The 13,690-nt window shown below is 33.5% G+C and overlaps 2 protein-coding genes across 2 annotated transcripts in view; both read right to left on the bottom strand.

Moving 5' to 3' along the window:
• LOC139125362 (V-set and immunoglobulin domain-containing protein 10-like) overlaps positions 1-13,690 on the bottom strand; it is a 79,067-nt gene that overhangs the window by 8,727 nt on the left and 56,650 nt on the right. The gene's annotated exons all lie outside the window — the stretch shown is intronic.
• On the bottom strand, positions 6,181-11,514 carry LOC139125363 (fibroblast growth factor receptor-like). The gene is made up of 7 exons (XM_070691451.1): positions 11,418-11,514; positions 10,881-11,029; positions 10,632-10,754; positions 10,396-10,507; positions 10,178-10,274; positions 9,183-9,286; positions 6,181-8,635 (listed from the first exon to the last, which is right to left on the bottom strand). The coding sequence occupies exons 1-6, from the start codon at positions 11,476-11,478 to the stop codon at positions 9,190-9,192; spliced, it is 639 nt and encodes a 212-aa protein (XP_070547552.1). The 5' UTR covers positions 11,479-11,514; the 3' UTR covers positions 6,181-8,635; positions 9,183-9,189.

Genomic DNA, 13,690 nt, shown 5'->3' with positions numbered 1-13,690 from the left:
ATTGCTTTGCCAATAATTGTCCGGAACATTTGCAAAAGATATTTCAAACTGTTTGAAGAGTGAGAGAATGCGGAAAAAAGTGTTGCTTATGACAACGGAAAACAAATATCAAGGTAACTTGACGTGCAATAACACATTAATTGATTGTTGATAACTTTCTAGTCCGTGGGCTGGAGGGGCCCACCGTGCACCCCCCCCCCCCCATAAACCTACTACATGGGTATTTTTTGTTCTTTGGGATCTGCTGAACTAGAAAAAAGATGTTAACATTGGATATTTTGGGATGCACTACCTGTCTGCACTAGTTTTTGGTTTGTATGTACCGCAAAAATGGCGAAAATGGGTAGGGGTAAGGGGTACTATATCCTCCCCTAAATTGAGTAAACCAGCATGAAATAGCACAAATCCTACATTTCTGGAAAGCTCAGATACTGCTCTTTCTGAGGAATACCAACTTTAGCAAAATTGATTTGTGTACGTAGAATAGGACGACTTTAAAATGAATTTTTTTTGACAATTTGAAATTTTTTACCAAAAATACCATGTAACAATTGTGATTTACTTTTTATTAAGCAAAATTTTCACAACCTTTTGTGTTTAAATTATTTATTCCAACATATTAAACACGAAAAAAGTGTTAACATCAGATATTTAACTCTACACTACTTCTCTGGAGTCAATTTTGAATTGCGTGTATCTGTATGGGATTTGCAAATGCTGGGGGTAGGGGTACAACATTCTTTCCCTGATGAAGTAAACTGGCTTGAAATGCCATATATCTTATAGTTTTAGAGAGCTGAGATACTGGTCTTTCAAAAACGCATAAGGTTTTCGTAAAAAAATATGACGTCACAGAATTGGATAACTTTAAATCAATTTTTCTGGTAATTCAGTATTTTTAACGGGGAGAAAATACGATAACTATTGTTTCTCCCAATGAAGCAAATCAAACAGATTTATGGATGTTTTTTACTAATTGCGATGTGCTGAAGAAGAAATAAATGTCGAAATTGGGTATTTACAATGCATTATTGTCTCTACTCACTAAAACTGTAAGTTTTGCTACATTGGTATATCGTGAATGGGCATTGTATTGTTATGCAATGAACTAATGCACAGCCTTAAAAAGACGACTTTAAAACGCGCACACATAGTCATATTACCATTTTCTCCTTGAAGTAAATAGATTGTTGATGACTGTCTATTTTTATAATTTACTTTTTAAACATTTTTTTATTAAATAATTTTGATAAGACGTATTTGGAAAATTGTCTATGCCTCCTTGTCTTACTTATACAGCAAGCATTACTAACAATCTATTAGGCCTGGCTTATGGGGTATCATTAGAAAGGTGATTTATTCTTCTTGAAAATGGTATGTAGTAATATGCAATATCTTCTATAGTTTTCATGAAATGTGACCAAAACTTACCCCATACCCAAAAGTTTTAGGTCTTAAGTTACAGTCAAAACTAATCTCAAATTCTACCAATTATTTTCCGAGACACTTACAAAAGGGATACTTTGTATAAAATATATTTTTTCAGCCCATAAATTAGGCTATGATAAAAAGTAAGGTCAGCAGATGACTTACAAGACGACAAATTTAACAAAAACATATGCGAGTCGGTAATACTCTGACTTCACGGTACCCTTCAAAACATGCAAGTAACAGTCATTCAATCCCAATATTTTGTCTGTTAAAAGTCTTTCAATCCCAATATTTGTCTGTTAAAAGTCTAATCATATTTTTGACATGTCGCTGTACCAAATCAAATATATTTTATACAAGCATCCCTTTGTAAAGTGTCTACGAAAATAATTGGTAGAATTTGAGATTAGTTTTGACTGTAACTTGCGACATAAAACTTTGGGGTATGGGGTAAGTTTTGGTCTCATTTCATGAAAACTATAGAAGATATTGCATATTGCAATATATCATTTTAAAGAAAAGTAAATTAACTTTCTAATGATACCGCATATGCCTCGTTATGTTTAAAATAAGCTCAGCAGAAGACTTATAAGAAGACAGGTTTAACAAAAACGAATGTGATTCAGTAATACTGTGATTTTGCGGGACCCTTCAAAATATGACTGTTACAGCTACAGGATCCCAATATTTTTTCCGTCAAAAGTTTATTTCAGGTTTCTAACATGTAGCTATAGCAAATAACACAAAGTTAATACACAGCATTGCCCTTTGTATTATGTCTAGGTAAATAATTGGTAGAATTTAGATTAGTTTTGACAGTAATTTGAGACATAAACTTTGGGGTATGGGGTAAACTATGGCCCTATTTCATGAAAACTATAGAAGATATTGCATATTACTATATACCATTTTCAAGAAGAATAAATCACCTTTCTAATGATACCCCATAAGCCAGGTCATGTTAAACAGTAAGCTCAGTAGATGACGTACATGAAGACTGGTTCGACAAAAATCCATGTGGGTCACAAAATCGTGATTTTGCAGTACCCTTCAAAACATGACCGTGACAGCTATTCAGTCCCTATATGTTGTCTGTTAAAATCCTATTTCTTATTCTAGGGATCCCAAGGCTTCTGAAAAATACTGGTTTGTTATCCTGTGGGGTTGGGGGGGGGGAAGGTGCACGTAGACGCCCCCTCTAGCCCACGGCCTAATAGATTGTTAGTAATGCTTGCTGTATAAGTAAGACAAGGAGGCATAGACAATTTTCCAAATACGTCTTATCAAAATTATTTTATAAAAAAATATTTAAAAAGTAAATTATAAAAATAGACAGTCATCAACAATCTATTTACTTCAAGGAGAAAATGGCAATATGACTATGTGTGCGCGTTTTAAAGTCGTCTTTTTAAGGCTGTGCATTAGTTCATTGCATAACAATAAAATGCCCATTCACGATATACCAATGTAGCAAAACTTGCACTTTTAGTGAGTAGAGACAATAATGCATTGTAAATACCCAATTTTGACATTTATTTTCTTCTTCAGCACATCGCAATTAGTAAATAACATCCATAAATCTGTTTGATTTGCTTCATTGGGAGGAAACAATAGTTATCGTATTTTCTTCCGGTTAAAAATACTGAATTACCAGAAAAAATTGATTTAAAGTTATCCAATTCTATGACGTCATATTTTTTTACTAAAACCTTATGCATTTTTGAAAGACCAGTATCTCAGCTCTCTAAAACTATAAGGTATATGGCATTTCAAGCCAGTTTACTTCATCAGGGAAGAATGTTGTACCCCTACCCCTAGCTTTTGCACACCCATACAGATACACGCAATTCAAAATTGACTCCAGAGAAGTAGTGTATGAGTTAAATATCTGATGTTACACTTTTTTTCGTGTTTAATATGTTGGAATAAATAATTTAAACACAAAAAGTTGTGAAAATTTTGCTTAATAAAAAGTAAATCACAATTGTTACATGGTATTTTGGGTAAAAAATTTCAAAATTGTCAAAAAAATTCATTTTAAAGTCGTCCTTTCTATGTACACAAATCAATGTTGCTAAAGTTGGTATTCCTCAGAAAGAGCAGTATCTGAGCTTTCCAAAAATGTAAGGTTTGTGCTATTTTATGCTGTTTACCCAATTTAGGGGAGGATATAGTACCCCTACCCTACCCATTTTTCGCCATTTTTTGCGGTACATACAAACCAAAAACCAGTGCAGACAGGTAGTGCATCCCAAAATATCCAATGTTAACATCTTAGTTCAGCAGATCCCAAAGAACAAAAAAAATACCCATGTAGTAGGTTTATGGAGGGGGGGGTGCTCGGTGGGCCCCTCCAGCCCACGGACTATCCCATTTAAATTTAGATTCAGAACAGGATTATTATGTTGATGATGATGTTGATGATAACAATATTTATGTCTTAAAAAGCGCACCACACAACATTCAGCGATTTTCACATTACAACAAACAATATATACAAATATGACATCAAATCTATTCCAGCAATATAGAATTACAGATAAGTACTGTCACACTACCTAAAAAGATGGATTTTGAGACAACGTGCAACAAATCACGAGACAAACAAGGACAGCATCAAAATGCTAACTTTCCTTCTTTCATAATATCAGTTGCACACCAAGGTTAATTTGTGAGCGCTTTCCACAGATCGTTTGAAAGGCGATAAAACACCACTTGTTTAATACGATGAAAGACGACAAGAGAGTAGAATAATCTCTGAAACAATATTCAAGAACCAAAATCAAAGCAGCGATGGCTGACGCTATTGTCAGATCTTGTCCTATTATGTTTCGGTATCAAATATTTTGACACGGTGCGATGTTTCCCCGTTTGGTTCATTAGTGATATCATCCAATTACTCTATTGTAAATGTTGAATGGAACAAGTAGGGTATGTAATATCATTCTTCCCTTTGCTCAAAGAGCATGGTTGCTAGAGGGTGGCGTAAATCAACCACATTTTTTCTGATAACGGCATTATCGGAGATACGTGGTGGCAGAAATGAACACACTGCATCACGTGCATGCTGCTATTTATTTTTAGAAATTATTGCAACATAATTGATTGTTTGATTAAAATATTGAGTCAACATAATTAACAATAGTGTTTAAATACATGACATTATACCGTGCAGAGGCTGTTATCTATTCGTGTAGAAGGATACATTAATTAAACATCCGACGTTTTACATAAACTCAAATTTGCATTTTGAAAATCGTGTTTTTCAAGTAACTCTTGCCATGGCAAGAGTTACTGCAATTTGCACACGTGTTTTTGATGAATTAAGTCGCAATCTGATGAATTTTGAGATTTTGATGCGGTGTGCAGTAAAATCATTTTGAGGGTTACACCTCACAATGAATAAAAAATTCATCCACTCTTTCGTGTAAAAGCAAACAAAAATGTATATTAAAAATGCAACTTGTTTATCCCTCTGTACATTGAAATCCAGTCGTACACGATATGCTCTTATTGTGGGGGCGCTGTTCATATTTTCGCTCATCCGTAATTCATAAATTTTATAGTTGAATATTGAACATATTTTGATTTTCTCCATGAATAAGTACAAGAATAACAATCTAAGTAATGCTATATGACTTTGACAATCACTCATTCTTTCTGTATCAATAGTCATCATTGTCATATAATATTTCGATGATTTCATTGTCTGTATCATCTTTTCAAAGAATTACTTTTCCATGATTTCCCTGTAAAAGCGATTTATTGATATATTTGTCACACTTCTCCCTTTTGACAATAGTCTAGGCATGCCAACTTCAAAATAGATAAATTGTCTTTATTTTATACGTACCCTCTGTAGGAAAGACTATAACGTGGCACTGGCACGCAGATTGCTGCTGTGTCTCGCCGTGGCTAATCAGCTTTTTACACAAAACAGCGAAACAAAATACACAAGCAAATACAACAAATGCACTCAACGCAAACAACCACGATACGAACGATGTTGAGTTGCTTTCCTTTCATTAAATTCATTCCCGAATACATTGAATGAAATGCGGCCTGCAAGATATTTTCCTCAAGAAGATACACTTATGGAAGTAAAACATTGCATTTTCTCTCGCCCTGTCTCTGGGGGTTCTGTTCATAGTTTTTATTACCCAAAATTCAGATATTAAATTTCACTGGTGATATTGAAAAGAAACATTACATTCTTAAATGAATGACAACACTAATGCAAGGTACTGGCATTGTCTCTTGCCATTTATGGTTGCCATTGTCTCAACACTTCTATTATATATTTGTTCAAAGAATTAGTTTCCCGGGGTCTCTGTGTAAATTATATTTAATGATCTTCTCGTCTCACTTTTCATTTTTTGACCACAGTTTATGAACATCGACTTCAAAAAACACAAAATATGTTCACCTTTTTGACGTTAAGATACATTGAAATAAGATCTATAAGATATTTTCACCGAGGAGAAAAGGAGTACACTAATCATTATAAAAATCGCATGTTTTCTTGTTACAACTATGGGGGCGCTGTTAGTATCTTCGCTAAGAGTACATTTATTAATATCCCGGGTAAATGTTAAAAACAGAGACATTCTTAAATGAATAAGTATAAGAATGAAACGAAGGATATCACTCATTCTATCTATTCTCTATTAGTTTCCTCTAAGAATCTTTATATTAAAACGATAAAATAGTAATAATAATAATAAATGCATAATTTACCATTTTTTTTGAAAAAGATAAATTTATTTATTTCAACAAGGTCGCAAATACAACAAATCTACATAACTGTGAATGCGTTAAAATAACAATGCAACTTGTCTGAAAAAAAATCAGTCATTTACCATAGTAGTAACGTTTTGCAACGTCAGAGCGCTCTCACCGGTGATTGAATATATGATGCTATGGAATAAAATAACCAAACTGATCAAAGGGATTAAATTGTGAGCGTAATTTTAAGCAAGCAAATTCAAATTGACAACATTCATAAAATAAATCTTGATTTGACCTTCGTCCCTATCTCGGCAAGGTAAATTCACAAGAAAATTTACTACGTCCCGTACAGTAATTCTAGTTGTTTGATTACATTCTACTTAAGCATTTCCCATATTGAATTGTTTCTATTGTTTAATCCAAGGATGAATTTGATGAATTTTAAGAAAAAAAAACGACATCATCAATCGTACGGGTCTCCTTAAAATGATTCGTTGCAACTAAAGGGAATTACCGAGTATAAAACTTGAAGTAAAGCAGCAATTGGCGTACAGTGGTCTATGTGCTACTACATGTTCGATAATAATTTGTTAACGGATGGATTATTATTAAATTAAAATTCTGGGGTTCCCTGTAGCTGGAGTGGCTAAATCAAGTATTTGTCATCTTAATTTGGCAGAATAAACAACCATGAACCAAACACATTCATATCATCTCTCTGTCACAATTTATGTCACCATTGGGAAAAAAATTACAAAATCATTACAATCCTTATATTAGCAACAAATAAACTGCAGACGTTGTATTACTCTTTTATTCTTCGTATAATATCTGAAACTTTTGATTGATGGTTGTACTAAATCTAAACTATCTGAGATGAGATCTAAGTATTGACAGGTAGCTTGACTGCACTGCCTTCTGAGAACATTATTAAAATTATTATGATGCTCTGCAGAGTACATAAAATATGCTGTACGGTATGTATATGTGAGATTTTGTATCAAAAATTACATTTTAGTTTTAGAGTGTAAGACTTAGTGTGTAATTTTGGCAAGTCGCTACAATGTGGCCAGTAGTAACACCAGCGTTGACGCTAATGATAAATTCAACTTATTTTTCACAGACAAGCTTATTTAATTCTGCGTGTGCAAAATTTAACTTCGAAATAACTTAGACTAAATTATTCAATATGGACAGATATATTCTAATTCAAATTGAATGGTCTTTTCCAAACAAATGTGGATGTCAAGTTTTAAAGACGAGTTATGGAACTTTAAAGTTTGCTAATATACAGTCCATTTTCATGTTATCTTCATGTCGTAGTAAGTGTATTTTACCGAGTTAATGACGACCCCCTTCTCTGGAATAGGAAATGTCAAATATGGATAATTGTTCATGAGGAACATCACAGAAAATCACACCTAGTCCATTGAATTGAATCATCATCATTTAACGGAACTGAGCCGTCAAAAACCTCTGTGTACGCTTATTGTAGAAGTCACAGTAAGCATGTCAGAAACTTATCGTAAAGTAATTTATCAATCAACTGTTCAGTATTTAGCTATGTTTCCTGTTTCATACCGTCCACTGCCCGTATTTCATTAAGTCTTTCTCACATCACCATGGTACTTACACTTTTCTTCATTCTTGTGCTTGCGCCCCTATTGCCCTTTCTGTTTATTTGTGTCTCTGACGGTATGTATTCGCATTAATGAAACTAATACAAAGCTTCGTACGCTAAATTGGCCGATTTTGTTCTTAAATTCATACCGTTATTTTAATACTCTAAGATATCTAAAATATTATGACATAGAAATTGAAGTGTTTTTCTTTTGAAGTGCTGGGACATCGTGTGTGTAATATTTCTAACGATTTTTTTTCCCAAATGTGCCCAATCTTGACTGCCATGTACACCTGGAATCCTCAAATGACCCTTTTGCTGTTCACCTCGTAATCTGACACATTCACGAAATGAAATGAAACATCAAAATATAACCCTCTAGAGAATTTACTTCGTCTTTCTATACGTAACGTTTACATAATTGATAGATCAAAATGGCACGTATACATTTCAATAAAAAACAGATAGATTCCTAAATATTCATCTACTTCAGCATCATCTTTGCATACTATACAGATGGTGTGTAAAATACAACGAGGGAAGGATTAACGAAGGATTAAAAAAAAATCCGCAAATTTGCGTATTTGATATTTTAACTGATCATTCAGCGTTACAAAAATTGGAAATCGTACATTAATTTTGCTGTCTGGTTACACCGCTTCATTTATATTACTGTATAAAATTAGAATCTTGCATAAAACACAGAATCGCCTGACACTTCTTTCAGAGAGATTTGGCCAGTGACCCAAATATCAGTAATTTGTCAGATTTCTGACCTATTTACGATATTATCAGGATGAGCATAAGCATAAACTTGATGTCAGACCAGCTTAATTACTTGGTGGATTCACTGTACTAGATTTAGAAATGAGAGAGAGAGAGAGAGAGAGAGAGAGAGAGAGAGAGAGAGAGAGAGAGAGAGAGAGAGAGAGAGAGAGAGAGAGAGAGAGAGAGAGAGAGAGAGCTAACATGTTATTGTAAAGTCAAAGCACAAAGAACATATTTATATTTATAATATCACGCAAACGTAGAGAGAGAGAGAGAGAGAGAGAGACGGACAGACAGACAGACAGACAGAGAGTGACAGAGAGAACTAACATAAGTAATTGTAATGTAAAAGCACCAAGAACATATTTATATTTATAATATCACGCAAATGTTTGTGTATATATATATATATATATATATATATATATATATATATATATATATATATATATATATATATATAATATATATATATATATATATATATATATATATCAGCGAAAGGACACGAACGGCCCAACACTTTATAAGTATTATTTCCGTCTCTTCTTCATCTGACACCAAATGAAAGCAAATCAAAAAAAATCATGCATACAGAAGTAGCTATCGTAAAATTGCATTTACTGAAATTTACCTGAATTTTAATCAGTGAGCAAAATTTCGAAGTATTGTACCAAGTCATCGAATGTTGGTCGATGTGAAGGGTCTTGATGCCAACACATTTCCATGATGGAATATCTGTCGATGAATAACAATAGAAATTAGATTTATGTAAATCAATCATATAGCCGTATCATATATTGCCATTTTATGAGCTATGGTTTTGTAATGTTAATCATGTAAATATGCGTGGTGCTGATCTATTTCTGATATTTTTGGGTGCCCAAGATTGAAATTCATATTGCAGATAAAGCGATTCAAGATGTTTCCTACAGACGTTAATAATCAATTAGTCTCTATACTTCCTACGCAGAGCTAATATTGAATGCAAGTCCGATCCTGTCAATACCGTCAATTAATTAAATAAAATGAGCTTATAATATCAAAATTTTTACTAGGAAAGAGGATTTTTTTCGGGAGACATTTTCTCTTTTTCAGCTGTATCGAGGGTCAGTGAATAAATAAATCATGCACAAGTTAGGTAAAATCCATCTTTCAAGGGGTAGTTTGTTTTTACTTTGATTATCTTCCACCACATTGTGCCCTAAATCTAAACCTATACCGGATTAAACAAGACAAAATTCAGTCAGCGATTTATTTGCGGAAAGTTACAATCCTGACTTTGCAGCCGTATTTTTGCAGTTTCAAACCCTTCGTGATATAGCGGTGTTAAGGCTACAATGCAATGAATTTCCTTTGCCTTGAACCAATTTTGCAGTATATGTAGTCCAAGAGAGTTATCGAGTATTACAATATTTTTAATCTCATATTGAAAATAAAAAAATATAATAAAACAAGACAACGCAGGAAAAATACTTTTTCTTGACCCATGAACCTGGTATGTATTACCTTAAATGATTATTGGACCAGTTCAATGTTATTTTGCAGTTTCAAGATTACAGATTTTCTGAACACACAAAATAACAAAACGAAATGAAATGAAACCATTTAAAAATATAATATACTTACACATCATCAGAACACTTCTCCGGTTTAGGTAGTCTGTATCCCTCTTTCAAATTCGACAAAACATCTTTTAAGTTCATGCCCTGATAAGGGTTAGTACCTAGAACAATAATAGTTAAAAGGTTTAGTTAAACGGTATTGTCAATGTGAGATGAATATGGAGTGGATAGATAGGGAGATAAATAATTCATTCCATAAATTGCTGCTATAGATATTCATACCAAAGCTGAATATTTCCCAGAGCAATACTCCGTAAGACCACACATCTGTCTTCGATGAATAAACACAGTCTTCAATTGATTCCAAGGCCATCCAACGAATCGGTAATCGGCGCTGTAGGAAAAAGATGTTCTCACGTTTATGTATATTCATAATAAGCACCGATCAATAACAGATACTGACCGGGTATGTGTATGTAACACAGCGTTTATTGTGTGTTTATATATAGATACACTACCTTGACTATATTCTCATAAGTTACTTGATCCATGACGACAGTCGAGTATCCTAGTTGTGATATTTTGCAAGTCTGTTGTCCATCAACCATAACGACACGAGCGGCTAGATGTCTGTGGACGCACTTTTGAAATCAATAAAACAGATATGAATGTAAGTGATAACACAAATCAAAAGAGACGACCTGATTAGAGAATTTATGTATGTTTTTTATTATTCCCATTTCGATAGTCTAAAGTAACGATTCTACCTGTATTTCTTCCAAAAACTTCATTCCATTAGCACAATCCAGGGAGAATCGTAGAAGCGCCCTCTCGTCTGTTTCTTCTTTTGTCAGGTTTCGTAGGAAAGTCTTCAAATTTCCATGATGACAGGGTTCCAAAACCAAACGCAGAGGCTCTGAAAATAATTATTTTTTTACTACTTAAATTACAATATTCCACTATCAATAACTATGTTTGAGAGACTGTGTTTCGATGTTGTTCTTCATTTTAACATACATCTATAACATCTCATCTCAAAATATATTAAGCAAAACTTTTGAATTGTTTTTTTGCAATATGTTTTTCTTTCAACTATCGATGTCTCTGTTAAACAGAACAGTCTTTGCAAATTTCTCACAAAACGTGATGGTTGTTTTTAACTTGAAGACACCTTCAGCGTTAAGTTGTTACCTCCAATTGAATTCGATCCAGAAAGGATAACGTCAATTTCAAATAAATATTGATCGTTACCCCATAAACTATCTATGAAAGACCTACAATATATGTCTATCACGCTAATTTACCGAACGTTGTGAATTCATGAAGGCATGAAAGGATATTCGGATTTCTCGGCAATTTCGTCATCAAGTCCACTTCTTTCCACAACGCTTTCTTTCCTTCTGCGTCTATAGTGTATGTGGAAAAAAAGTGAAAGTGTAAGCAGTCTTCATTATATCATTTCTCTCTCATTTCTTTCTTTATCTCCGACTGTCTGTCATCCACAGAAAACATCCAGCAAATGTGAACATATTACGTGTAATGAAGACTGCTCTTAGGACTGTCATTTACATTTCCAGACGTCTGTGTTACAAGAAATCGGGGTGTGCGTTCATCGTTTGGTAAAGAATACTACATGTATAGCTAAAACGTAGAAAACTCTATACTGCCTTACAACTGTTAAACTGGTCCTATGAAGATGTCAAGTATCACAGGCGCATAAATACATCATCCTTGGGGTACCGTGGAGTCGTTAACGATAAGGAATGTTTTTTTTTTAACTTTAATAAAAGTATAGTAATTTTGCACGCAACATATCCATATTAGAAACAATACCATCTAAATTCTTCAGAAGCTTTACAGTGACTGGTAAGACCCTCTGTGACGACAGTTGGAGTTTTGCTGTCATGAGTTTCGTAAATATTCCATCGACTATTGTTTCACCCATTTCCAGGTTATTTGAGACATGTTGTGGTATACGACCAGCATCCGTAGATGGCTATTAGGAGGAGATACAGATAAAGTACAATAAATTGAATCCATTCAGAAGAGGTGTATATCAATAACTGGTTGTCTTGATTTCGTAGTCGTAAATAATGCCAATTTCTATTTTGATTGCAATGTGTTACCGGGTTAATTTTTCTGCAGTGAGATAAATCAATTAAGCAGTTAATGGTCATAACAACGTAGTACCTCTTAGTGTTCAATACTGGCAGAATAGTAAATGCCATTTTCCTTGAGTATTAAGAGATAGAACCTACAGCTATACGTGGTCAAGTCTAACCATATTCACAAGGTTTCCTTTTGACTCCAGACTTCCTATTATTACACTTTTGTATGCACTATCGTATACATAATCAACTTAGATAATTATTTTGTTTCTCTTAACTTTACTTTACTTTATGAATTGTCATTGATTTTAAATTGGAAAAAATGAACAAACGAAAAGAACGAACGAACGAAAGAGCGAACGAACGAATGATTGAATGAATGAATGAATGATGAATGGAATGAATGAATGAAGAATGAATGAATGAATGAATGATGAATGAATGAATGAAAATGTAAAGTAAGAAAAGTACGAGTAACACGTCGATAAAAGTACAGCGGTAAAGAAATTATCGGAAGATACAATAATTTTGTCACCTTTTTCGCCATATATTCTTCATCCCGAACTTCGATTCCTTAATTAAACAGGTAGATGAAGAGAAGCTTAGAGTTATACACTCTTAAAATAAATGAAATGAGCTTAAAGTTTACTTAGACTTAATGCACACAAAAAGTAAGGGTTTTACAGGTTGTTTATAACTAGAGATTTTACATGCCTTTGTTTCTGAAAACTAGTCCCATATATTCCGTGTTTGTTTGGTGTAGATCAGCGTATGCACCTCTGCCAAGAGAATAGAGACATGAAGCATATACAATGGACGTGAATAACCGACCAGAGTTGCCTTGAGTTCTGGAAGTTCACAATTTCTTAAAATAATGCTTCTCTCTTTTGTAAATCCAAAAAATTGTAAATTAAAAATATGTTCTTTTCATTATTATGAAAGACTCCTTTATCTTTTGTATACTATGATTGTCTGTAAGCATTGGAGCTTTTTAATGACTTATTTGACCATGCAACTTTTTATGGGGATGGATCATGAAACCTGAGTTCTAGGTAAAAATAGGCAATACTTATACTTAACTCATTATTTACGCCATTAGCTGAAAAGGAAACCGTAAATTTTGAACGATTGTTAGTACCAAAGCCACAGATATATTATAGGATCAGGAAAAGTAATGAATAATTCAAAAAGGGTAAGATCATATAAGGAACACTATGTTATGAATGATAAGATCAACGAAAGAACAGTATTTTATGTATGAACACGAATATGTGCATATGTTACCCATGTTATACGGCTAAATCTGCAACAACAACTCAATTTCAATAATTCTTACCAAACGTATCCCTTGGTAAATCTAAATCCATGTAGTCTTGCCTATCGCTATCTATGCGGTTTGAGTAAATTGGTCTGAAAGAGAAAATATCAGCCACGTTTGATTTGCTCTGTTGTTTTATGTGCTTTTGATA

Source organism: Ptychodera flava (assembly GCF_041260155.1).
Source record: "Ptychodera flava strain L36383 chromosome 3 unlocalized genomic scaffold, AS_Pfla_20210202 Scaffold_25__1_contigs__length_14229661_pilon, whole genome shotgun sequence".
Taxonomy (NCBI): Eukaryota; Metazoa; Hemichordata; class Enteropneusta; family Ptychoderidae; genus Ptychodera; species Ptychodera flava.
The sequence above is the reverse complement of the archived record's forward strand: the minus strand, read 5'-3'. Positions and strand labels throughout refer to the sequence as shown.

Bases quoted from the DNA above. Each gene is read 5' to 3' on its own strand.
- LOC139125363 (XM_070691451.1), bottom strand. From the start codon at position 11,478: ATGACGAAATTGCCGAGAAATCCGAATATCCTTTCATGCCTTCATGAA. The intron at 11,030-11,417 runs GTAAATTAGCGT...AATTATTTTCAG, and splicing joins TCATGAATTCACAACGTTCG to AGCCTCTGCGTTTGGTTTTG. The intron at 9,287-10,177 runs GTAAGTATATTA...ATTCATCGACAG, and splicing joins GAGAAGTGTTCTGATGATGT to ATATTCCATCATGGAAATGT.